Source organism: Eulemur rufifrons, chromosome 4 (genome assembly GCF_041146395.1).
Source record: "Eulemur rufifrons isolate Redbay chromosome 4, OSU_ERuf_1, whole genome shotgun sequence".
Taxonomy (NCBI): domain Eukaryota; kingdom Metazoa; phylum Chordata; class Mammalia; order Primates; family Lemuridae; genus Eulemur; species Eulemur rufifrons.
In genome coordinates this window covers 74,141,276-74,153,301 of record NC_090986.1, presented here as the reverse complement: position 1 = coordinate 74,153,301, position 12,026 = coordinate 74,141,276, and the positions used below count along the sequence as shown (strand labels likewise).

Here is a 12,026-nt window from a genome sequence, read left to right as displayed (position 1 = left end):
TGCCATAAATATAGTTGATAAAACTTGTCTTCAGTAGTTACATATTTGTGTGTGATAATCACAATGAGTTTAAGGAGTGCTTTTTTTTTCAACTTTTCATGTAATAATAGTAAGGTTATTCATGACATTTTTATTTTATAGGTGGAGATGTTGAGTAATATAATTAAGGATTTCACAATCCCACAATCATTGCCTGAATGCATTAAAATGTATGGCATCATTTATTTTAAAATGACTACTATTCTCTCTGTAAATACCAAATTTAAATGGTATAGTAGGCCAGGCATGGTAGCTCATGCCTATAACTCTAGCACTTTGGGAGGCTGAGGCAGGAGGATTGCTTGAGGTCAGCTGTTCAAGACCAGCCTGGGCAGCATAGTAAGACCTCATTTCTACAAAATAAAAAAATTAGCTGGATGTGGAGGCACACACCTCTAGTCCCAGCTGTTCTGGAGGCTGAGGCAGGAAGATTGCTTGAGCCCAGGAGTTCTAGGCTGCAGCCTGGGTGACAGAGCAAGATCTTGTCTCAAAATATATATATATATATATAGTATTAGAAGCATTAATTTTCAAGATGTAGTTATTCTGATTTACTATTAACCTCATTCTATAACCGCAAGAAAATCTTTTTTTTTTTTGAGACAGAGTCTTACTCTGTCACCTGGCTGGAATGCGGTGGCGTCATCACAGCTCACTGCAACCTCAAACTCTTGGGCTCAAGCAATCCTCCAGGCTCAAGTGATCCTCCTGCCTCAGCCTCCCAGAGTTCTAGGAAGAGAAAAAGCTCTTATTTGTATTTCAGATCCATCAAAATAAAGGCACATTTCAAAGTGGAATTTATAAATTCTAAAAATGCACATAAACTAGGCCTAAAAATTAGTGATCAGATGACAAGTGTATTATTTTCCATGAATGCTTTATTTATCCAACCATTCAATAGAAAAATAATCTCCATAAATTGTTGATCTGATAATTTTAGAAATTATCCTAAACTGTAACAATGTGTTATTTGGATGATACACATCCAAAGGGGTGAATTATGATCAAAGTAAATTGATTCAAGTTTCAAAAAGAAATGTCAAAAAGATATGCAAAGAAATATAACAGAAAGAAATAGATTTACTTAAATGACTTTAATAGAAATGGAAAAGAAAACTAGAAAGTATTTGAGTATAACAAGATTAGTAGATTACTAAAATTCTTTATCCATCTATGTCAATGTCTTTACCTTACCATGCACAGGAATCTCTAAGGAAGCCTGTTTTGAATGCAATTTCTTGAAATCCACCTCTGGAGGTTCTAGTTTAAAATGTCTGAGGTGCGGCCCAGGAAGCTGTGTGTACAAGCATCACAGATGACTTGGTACAAATAGTCAGCTGATAGATCTTGGGAAATATTGGTCTATATCAATGATCCTATTGCTAGCCAACTTATCAGTGAGTTCAATTGTTCATGTTTGTCACTATTAACTCTGAATTGCTTTAATTAAATTAAAAGCAAATTTTAAAGAGCGTAGGCATGTTGTTGTGCAGGCTGACATGCCCCGTGAGGTCAGTGACTGGCGCAGAGTTGAAATGCAGTGAGTCCAGAGATCTGCGCTGAAACCCACTAGTTTCTTGAACAATTTTATCAATGAACCTCAGAGCCATAACACATATATAAATAAATTGTTAAGTAATTAAGGGAGATGTAGATTGGCCTTTTGATCTTGAAGCAGAGATCTTTGACAAAGAAATCAGTGGTCTGAGAAATATACTAAAAATGCCAACATCTTGAAAATATAGATCAAGCACCTATTATGTTAGCTGCCAAGGAAATACAAAGACAAATGAGGAAGACCTGTGTTCAAGTAGAGTAGGTCCCAGTGCATATGTGAGCAGCCTTTGTATATTATTAAGCTGAAGTGGAAAATTAATGCTTTGAGGACACTGAGGCCAGATTGCCAAGGTTCAGATTCTAGCACTGTCATTTATTAGCTGTGTGACCTTGGGTAAGTTATTCAACTTCTTTGTGCCCGAGGTAGGTTAATTTCGTCATCAGTAAAATGAGAACAATAACAGTATCTACGTTGTTATAAGAATTAATGAGTTGATATATGTACAGCGTTGATAATAACGCCTGATATAGTAAGTACCATGTAATATGTACATTCTAATTCCTGAGAGAACAATACTTATTAGAGCAGAAGTCAATTCCTATCCCAGCTGTCACTTACTAGCCTCATGACTCTGAGCAATTCATTAGGCTTCCCTCCATTATAAAATCCTTCAGTTGATATCGTGTTACATAGAGGCGCTTTTGAAATACCAAAATGCCATACAAGTGCAAGATATTTATTACTATAATGATATTATCATGAAGATTAGCTTCAGCTACATACCAAGGTTTGCCTTTTATATAGAATCTGTGTAAAGAAATCTTGCTTATGCCTCAAGTTGTTCAGCTACTACTCAGTTTGTTTTTGTTTTTTAATATTTACTATTTTTGTTTTCTAATATTTAATGTTTTTTTTAATATTTAACCTGCTATATGGCAGTCATTGAGGACACAAAGATAAACAAGCCAAAAGCCTGGAGCTCACAATCTGGTAGGAAACCTGTGAGTAAAGGGCTAGGATAGCATTCTAGGAAACAGAGAGCAGGGGTCCTTGGCGGCCTCTCTGGAGGATGGGGGAAGGAGAGGAGGGGCAGGGGAACAGAATAAGAGGGAATGACGCCTAACTGGACCTAAATTTTCCAAGTAGAGCAAGGGTAGGAAGGCATTGCAGGCACGCAGGGAATTGCAGAGGGGATGTTGCAGTATGAGCTGCACCTACACGGGGGGAGGTGGGAGGTGGTATAGGGAGAACTAGGTCACAAAAGGCCCTTCATGTGCCACATTATGAAGTTTGGACATTGTCCAGTAGGTGATTAGAAGCCACTTAAGGACTTTAAATGCAGGGAAGTAAACAATCAGTTTGTATTTTAAGAACATCATTTAACTATACAGACAGTGGAAGAGAGGCCAGGGAATCGGTTTAGGAGGCAATTGCAATGATCATGCTGTCATCTCGAAATGCTAACACCAATTACCAGTGCATAATCCATGGACAAAACAAAATAAAACCTAAGTCAATCACTTAGCTCTTCAGTCTTTATGGGAGCAAAAATATACAATCTCAAATATATTCTTAAGAGTAAAAGAACATCAGTCACAATAAGATGCACCAAAAAAGGTGGGTTGGAGGTACAACAAAAAATGTTTCCAGGAAGTTGAAGTTAAAACAGAAGTCACTGTTATGAGTCATTTAGACTGGAGAGCTCAGCTAAGATCCACAGAGAAACTGAGATGATACCCACCCTTCCTCGTCATGCTTCGCAATGTGAGTTAATGTATTTGAGAGAATTTCAGGTGATACACTATGCAAATCTAATACATTTTTATGTATTCTCAAAAGGGAAATTCACAAACGAGGAAACATTTCCACTAAAATAGAAGCTCCCCAAAGGTAGGGACTATTTCCCTTGGTTGCTGCTGGATCTCTGGTGCCTTATTAATAATAATACTACAGGCAGGTACAATGCCAAATACCCTATGTACATTAACTCTCCCAACACTCCTAGGAGTGAGGGAGGATTATCCTCTGCATTTCACAGACGAGGAAGGTCAGACCCAGAGAGATTAAAGAGCTTCTCCATGGTTAGCCCCACAGCTAGTAAATTACACAGCAAGGATGGATTCAAACCCAGTTAGTCTGTGTGTAGAATCTGCCTTTAACCACCATGTAAGTACACCATAGTTATTTGCTCATTTGGAGCAATTGGAGGAAGAGTAGTCACAATTCCTGAAATTTCTGAATGACAGAATATTTTAAATGCAATTTTACTAGTTTCAAGTCCCTTTAAGTAACCAAAGCATTTGAACAAATTATATCATACCTGTTATATTAACAGGCAAAAATAAATAAATAAACCTTTATATATAAATGTGTTCTTCTAAAAAACCAGGATATTTTTTTTCCTGGAGCTAGACAAGTAGTTATAAAGTTTATTTGGAAGAATAAACATGCAAGAATATCTAGGAAAAGTCTAAAAATAATAAAATAAAGAGCAACGGACAGTAGAAAGTAGGCCATAGTAGACATTGAAAAACATTATAAAACTTCAATAATTAAAATGATATGGTATTGGTGCTTGAATAGACAGAATTAATTAATAGAACAAAAAAAATCCAGAAACAGACCTAAATGCATATGGAAATTTAGATTTTTAGAATAATTATCACACTAAAAAGTTGGTTTTTTGCTATAGATATAAGAAGTCTATCTTCCCTAAATCTAAAAACTTCTAACTATAGCCTTTCCCGTAGAATTTATGTGGCTCATCATTATTCCATAAACAGTTTAAAGGTAAACTCTATCCCAGATAATTTCTAAACAATTGTGAATTCTACAAAAGTTAGTACCCAAACTATCTACACTAAGAAGAAAACAAGTAGAACCGTTATGACAAAATAAATAAATGGGTGGGGGAAAAGAAATAATATAAGGGCAAAAAGGTATAGGAAGGTTACGACTGGTGTCGAAAGACTGGTTAGCAAACATTCCCTGATCCCCTGCAGAATGGCAGGAATTCTGATAGATACCAGGGGTAAATAATGTCCCTTCCTTTTAGAGAACCCACTATTTATGTAGGAGCTGATTTTTAAGCAAAATCCCGTATGTAGGGAGCTGAAGCCTGTGCTAGAGGTATGCATGAGGGGCAGGGGACACTCAGGAGGGAAGAATTAGTTTTAATGGGATGGGATTCAGGACATCAGGGAGGAACAGAGAAAGCTGCACAAAGGAGAGGGATGGGGGCATGGGGTGGAGGACACTCCCAACACAGAAATGGAATGAGCACGGCCTAGCTTGAGTGTATGGAGCTCATGGGAGGATAGCAGGATGGGAGCCAGCTATTGACTGGTCAGGCGTGCCGTGCCAGAAATGGTAACTTGATCCCACAGGCATCAGGGAAACCACCCAATCTGTGGTTTCTGGCATAACATAGGACAGTGGGGAGGGAACTGACTGAGGAAGACTGTTGGGAGGTCACTGTAGCATTCTAGGTGACAGTGCTGCAAGCCTGAACTGCAGCAGAGGAAGTGGGAATGGATCAGATGTCAAATTCAAGAGACATTTTGTGGATAAAATCTACACTATTGGATGAAACGATGGAGTGAGAGTCAGAAGCGAGGAATGAAGGTGATGTCTGCTGGATAACAAAACCCATGCCCTCCTCTCTGGCTGATGTGTTACTGCCTTGATGCCCACAGCTGGTCTCCCTGCGTCTGCTTCATTGCCCACGCCACAGACACAAGACTTCCAACATAGTCTCGCCTGTCTCAGTGGCTCCCTGTCACCGTTATGAGACACCTGGTCTCATGGAAAGTCCCGCATGTGGCCCCTTCCTCTCAAGCCTCACCAGCCACTGCACCTTTACCTGGCCCCGCACTGGCCGTTCATTAACATTCAGATCAGTCCCAGGCTCCAAAACAGGGCTCCTGTCCATCAGCTTTCAGCTTCCCTGTGCTGTTGCCTCTGCCTGCAGATGTTCCCCCTCCCACCATTTTCTTACACCTTTCCAAGTTTTTAGGGCCATGCACCGTGGCAAGCCCAGCATAGCCACTCAAATATTTGTTGAATAAATGAGTATGTGAATGGATTTAAAGTTCATCTGAGTTTTTATCTTCTTCTTTACCTTCCCTTACCTTATTCCTCAAGTTTGCAGTAGGTCGACCTTCCTCCCATCCTCTGTCTCCTGTCCCTACCAGTTTGTCATACTGTCTTAGAGTTGCCCGTTTATTGTCTGTCTCCCATGCCCTGTAGATAGTGAACATATTAAGGGAAAGGATTATCTTTTCTCTATATATCCCAGGTTCTAGCACAGTACCTAGTACGCATTAGTCTCATTATGTATTGGAGGGTAATCAGATGGGATGGGAGTGGGGAGGAGGGGTTGGGAAATCAAAGGAATAACAGTGTTTAAAATGACATAGTCAACAATGGAAAGGATAGACTGGTGCTACAGGATTCGGGTTTCCTAGGGCTGGAGGGTGAAGGCAATCTCTTGAGGACTCACCTCGACAAAGGAATGACATGGCTTCCCCCGGAATTACTATGTCCCACCATCATGGCCATTTGGATTCCTCCTCATGGATTATTTATCCCATGAGCATCAAGAGACAAATACCCTATAAGTCCCAGATGATGCAATGTGCCTGCCACCGGCCTGGGGCCTGCCTTTTCCAGGCATTCAGAGAAGAATCATCTCCAAATGTCACCATTCTATCTGCAATCTTACATCTTGGTTTCTGTTGTAGAATAAAGACCCCAAGATGGCCCGAGTTGCACTGGAATCTCTCTACAGATTACTTTGGGTTTACATGATTCGAATTAAATGTGAAAGCAACACAGCTACTCAGAGGTAAGGAGATGACTGTGTTAATGGGAACCACATCACCCAGCCACTGTGGAGGGTGTTTTTCTTCTTTGCTGCACATGCTAACCCTGCTAGAAGCTGTTCACAGCTGACAGTTTCTAAAAGGTCTAAGTCCTAAGTAATATATTCAGGCTTTCCTTAGTCATTGGCTCAGCACCCATTGCAAAAATTCCATCCTCTCCAAGGATCAACAAGTTCTACTTCCAGGGTTGCATTGGCCACTTTAACAAAGGAAACAGCTACAATTTTCCAACTGCTCTTTGGTTTTCCAGAAAAATTTTTCATACAGTAATTATGCTAATGGAAAGGGGTGAGGTGGTTTGTTTTCTTTTTCTGAATCTCTCTGATACATAGATAAATGAAACATCTGCCATTTTCCCTTAAAGAACTGGAGCTCAGCCAATCTTGCTTGTTTTCTCTTTTCCCCCTTATCTTTCAGCCGACTTATAACCATCATCACAACACTTTTCCCCAAAGGGTCCCGTGGTGTGGTGCCCAGGGATATGCCTCTGAACATCTTTGTGAAAATCATCCAGTTCATTGCCCAGGTAATGGGAAGTTTCTGGCAGGGGTGATCTTCTAACTGCTCTCAAGCAGCCAGTCTCCTTCTTAGGAAGTACTGAAAGATGAAAAGTCTAAAATAACACCTTACGTGTTTAGACTTTTCAGAAAGGTTCTAAGTGTTTTCACACATAGCCTGTTCTTTTGCTTCAAAACAAATTGTGCCAGGAGTACATAAAGTGTTTTCAGCTTCTGACAGATGGAGAAACAAAGACGGAATTCAAGTGGCTCCTCTAAGTCACAAAGTCATAATTAGTAGAAAGGTCTCTTGACTGTTCGTCCCTGTTTTTTCCTGATTCTCTACTTTGGATTCTACAAGTAAAGAGGAAGCAAAGAGTCTGATGTTTAGAGGAAATCAAAAGAAGACAATTTAGTGAAATTTGAGAAGTGAATAATAATGCTCTAACTTTCACCCTGTGAAAAAGAGGAACTGCATAAGAATATTTGTATTTACCAAGCACTTACTTTTTGCTAAGAACTATCCTAAGTGCTTACGTGAATTAATTGACTTAAAACCTGGGCCCAGTAATAGTATATGTATTTTTTAGTATATAATTTACTTTTTAGACCCAAGAGTTATACTTTTTGCAACACTTTGGGAGTAAATGGTTTTATTTCACCTTTGACCTCCTCGTGATTTAGAGCAGAGCAGGAAAAGACTATTACTCCAGTGCAGCCGCTGCTGTGAGCCAGTTCTACAGCCTTAAGCCAGAGAACATCTTTGTTCTCAGTTTCTTTATCTATAAAATGGGGATGAAAATGCGTGCCCAGTGTGCCTGGGAATAGTGTGTGTTTACAAAGAAATAACAGGCATGAAAGTAGTGTTGAAGTACGATTGATACTGACGTAAAGATGTAAGCTTCCAACGTTACTTCCCGGACTGTTTCATATTGGATATCTCTCCTTGTGCTTGGTTCAGTGAAATGCCTCTATAATATTTGTACTTAGGAAAAGGACATTACTTGCTCTGCAGGTGGAAGAATAAATGTAGCTTTTCTACATGGAGTTCTAATGTGGCTGAGGATGTGCTTTGATTATTCTAAAATACCTTGTATAAAACGAACCTGTCATATCTTAGTAGCCACGGTCTTGAATTACTAGAATATGGCTTAAATGTTCACATTTAAGTAACCTTAATATGTCTTATGTGTAGATTATTCATCTCACTTGCAGAATTGCTTGTTATAATATGAGGCTAGGATTTTTAATGTTAGAGAATAAAAGAAAAATGATCATTTCACAGTGATATCTGTAAAAATACATTTTAAACTGAGTTTCAAGAAGTTACCAGTATTTGCAATACAAGTAGGAAGAGTTTGGACTGTTTGAAACAGACACGCCAAGTGTTTTGGTTCTTTGATTTTTGATTTATTTGTCATTTGTCATTCTGTGTGTTAGGGGCTAATTACATATCTTGCATAGTAAAGACATCCCCGCACACCACACGAAAACAGAGCAGCCCCCCCATCAGTTCAGATGAGCATGGTCTTCCTTCAGGGCTCCCTGAGGTCCATAAAACAGAGCAGCACCCCTGCTCTTCTAGCCACTGCCTGTTTGAGGCCTACGATGAAAATAGCCATTTTATGTCGAATTTGTATGTTAACATGTTCGTTTTGTTTTGTTTTCTTGTTTTCACTACAGGAACGTTTAGATTTTGCTATGAAAGAAATCATTTTTGATTTTCTTTGTGTGGGAAAACCAGCAAAAGCTTTCAGTCTCAATCCAGAGGTATGAATGATCCTTTTATGTACTTCTGACAGAGCGTGTATTCACAGAGCCTTACCTTTGCTTTGTGACTTTGGGGAATGGGGAGAGGGACGTCTTCTCTAAAAGTCTGTTTCTATGTCCAAAGTCAGATGATAGAATTTCAGAAGTACAATTTTGGATGAACAGACTTAGAATGAAATAGAGTTAGATGAAAGGTTCATGTGCGTTAATGTATTGTGTTCTTGTATAATAGAGTAATTCTTGCCAAAAAGATAATCTGTTGCTAAGTCAGGTTGTTTTATTTTAGAAAAGTCAGTGCTTTTACTTACACTAATTTGATGCAGATTAACAGGTTTAGTATTGAGAAATGAAACAGAGAAGAACAAATACACGTAATAATAAAAATACTACAACACAGGGAAATTTGCAACGCACACGCATATGTTTCTGTGCTAGCATCCCAACTCAGGGCCAGGCAGCCGTGGAAATGAGCATATGGTGGGTATCATACACGATGTGGAGTGGTGGGGGCTATGCACATGTGCAGCACATACAATTTCAAACTTTTAAAATCACGGCCAGCCAACAGAAACATGCCTGGCAAGCTGCCTCTTCATAGCCCTGTTCCTGTGAGATTGTAAAAAGAACATTGGACCAGAAGTCTGCAGAGCTGGATTTGTCACTTGCCGCAGGCTCTGCCACTTTTCCTAGCTGTGTGACATTTACCTCCCTGACCTTCAGCATTTCCAGCAACAAAATAGACAAAATGCTTTTCTAGCTTACCTCACAGAATAATTGTGATACTAGGAAAAGTACGTTACAAACTCTTAAGCAAAAAAAAAAGAGAGAAAAATTAAAAAATTAAATATATTTTATATATATATATAGTTCCTATCATCTCTGTGATAGTCTATCAGTGAGGAAGGAGACCCAGAGCCCAGAGGCTCAAACCCAGGCAGCTGTTTGGCGGCAGAGGGAACCCTGCCATTCCCATGCTCCTTCCCACCACACCCTGCATTCTCTTCTTGCTACTAAGGCTTCCACATATCTCAGGACAGCACAAGAAGCCCCAAAATGGGAGTTTCTGTCTGGTGTCTAATGACCTCATAGGCTTCTGGAATGGCTGCAGCCAGGGTCAGTGGGCCAGTGCCAGGGAGCAGGACCAGGGCTAAGCCAGTGGACAGGCCCACGGCTGCACAGTCACGAGTCTTCTCTTACTGGGGAGGTTCTCAAAATATTACTCATTTCTCAATAGTCATGGCTTCACTCTCTTTAACAATCAAGTCTCAAAATTACTGGATTGCTTGTCTGAAAAGGACATGTTAAAAGCTACCACCATCATTATCACTGAATATAAAATGTGTCCTTGATTCTTCTCTCAAACTCCTCATTCAATGAACAATTAGTTAACTGTACAGAAGGGTTGGGATTTGGATTTTAAAAAAAACTACCAATAGGAGCAAATATTTGGGTATTTTTCTTACATTTCTCTTGATCTTGTAGGATTATAAAATAATTTATTTATCCATCAGTAATTATACGCCCAAAGACATACCTATGGCCCCACTCAAAAGCAGACACAAGGATAGAATAGTCTATGAAGCAAATGTCACATGCTCAATGAAATATGCTGTAGGGCACAGTTTCTCAGGAAACAAATCCAGATTGGGTCTTTGAACTATTTTGGAAGTAGCTTATGCAACAAGGCCTGGAGATCTAAAGGGTTATGTTACTATAAAGTTTATATTGTACCACCACTCAACTGTTAGGTAATTTCCAGGTAATTGTCCTGTTTCAGTTCAGACCTAGATGACTTCCTATATACACCCTCATCATCATGAGAACTTGCTCATCTGTAAGAAGACTTTCTTGCTTATCAATTTCTCTCAGTTTTGCCTTGATCTAAAATAACGTGGAACTGGAAGTCCTACCCAGTGCTAGAGGCAAGAAGAGGAAATAAAAGGCATATCCATTGGAAAGGAGTAACTAAAAGTGTCTTTATTCACAGACAATTTGATTGTCTGTGTAGAAAATTCCAAAGAATCTAGAGAAAACTGACTAGGACTAATAAATGATTTTAGGAAGTTTGTAGGATATAAGATAAATATTTAATATATTAAATCAATGTATATCTATATTCTAGTAATTCCCAATTAGAAACTGAACAATTTATAGTAGCAATGAAAAATAAAATACTTAGCAATAAAGCTGACAAAATATGTGCAATGTTTTTATACTGAAAGCACAAAATATTTAGAGAAATCAAAGATGAACCAAATATGTGGAGGGAAACACTGTGGATTGGAAGCCTTAATGTTATTAAGAGGTCAGTTGTTCCCATATTGATCCATATAGATTAAACTATAATCCCAAGAATAATAATAATTCCAATTAAAATCCCTGTACCTTTCTCTGTGGAAATCAACAAGGCGATTTTAAAATTGTTATGGAAAAATCAAAGCAACTAGAATGGCCAACATAATTTTGAAAAAGAAGAATAAAGTTAGAAGACTAGCATGGCCTGATTGCCAGAAGGACTTGCTAGAAGGTTATACAGTAATCAATGCAGTGTAGTATTGCCAGGGGAATGAATGTAAAGACCAATTGAGCAGCAGAGATACTCCAGAAAGAGACTAAAACACATATATGGTTAATTGATTTTCAACAATGGTTCTAGATTAATTCAATGGATAACAAATAGTCTTTCCAATAAATAGTCCTGAACAATTGGACATCCACCTGCAAAATAAACAGCCTCAACCCATAATTTGCACTGTAAACAAAAATTAACTCAAATGGATCATGAACCTAATGTAAAATCCAACACTATAAATCTTCCAGAAGAAAACATAAGAAAAAATCTTTGTGACCTTGAAGTAGGCAAAAATTTCTAGGACATAAAAATCATAAACTATAAAAGAAAAAGTTGACAAATTGAACATTATCAATATAAAAAAAGTGTGCATTTTAAAAGTGGGGAGCCACAGACTGGGAGAAATATTTACAAAACACAAATCTGACAAAGTACTTCTATCCATATCTATAAAGAACTGTCACAACTCAATGGTAAGAAAATAACCCACTTTTTAAAATGGGCAAAATGAACAGCATCTTCACCAAAGAAGACATATAAATGGCCAATAAGCCCATGAAAAGACGTTCAACATCATTAGTCGCTAAGACAATGCAAGTTAAAACCACAGTATGATATGCTAGAGAAGGTAGAGAACAACCGGAACTTCATACTATTCTAGTAAGAATGCAAAAAGGCACAACCACTTTAGAAAAAAGTTTGGCAAT

At 38.5% G+C, this 12,026-nt stretch overlaps 1 protein-coding gene across 3 annotated transcripts in view; it reads left to right on the top strand.

Annotated features, from left to right (window-relative positions):
- FRY (FRY microtubule binding protein) overlaps window positions 1-12,026 on the top strand; it is a 398,737-nt gene that overhangs the window by 264,957 nt on the left and 121,754 nt on the right. For all 3 annotated transcript variants that reach the window (XM_069467740.1, XM_069467739.1, XM_069467737.1), the window contains 3 exons: window positions 6,340-6,443; window positions 6,898-7,006; window positions 8,661-8,747. In XM_069467740.1, coding sequence (XP_069323841.1) covers window positions 6,340-6,443; window positions 6,898-7,006; window positions 8,661-8,747 — 300 coding nt within the window. The remainder of the gene's footprint in view (window positions 1-6,339; window positions 6,444-6,897; window positions 7,007-8,660; window positions 8,748-12,026) is intronic.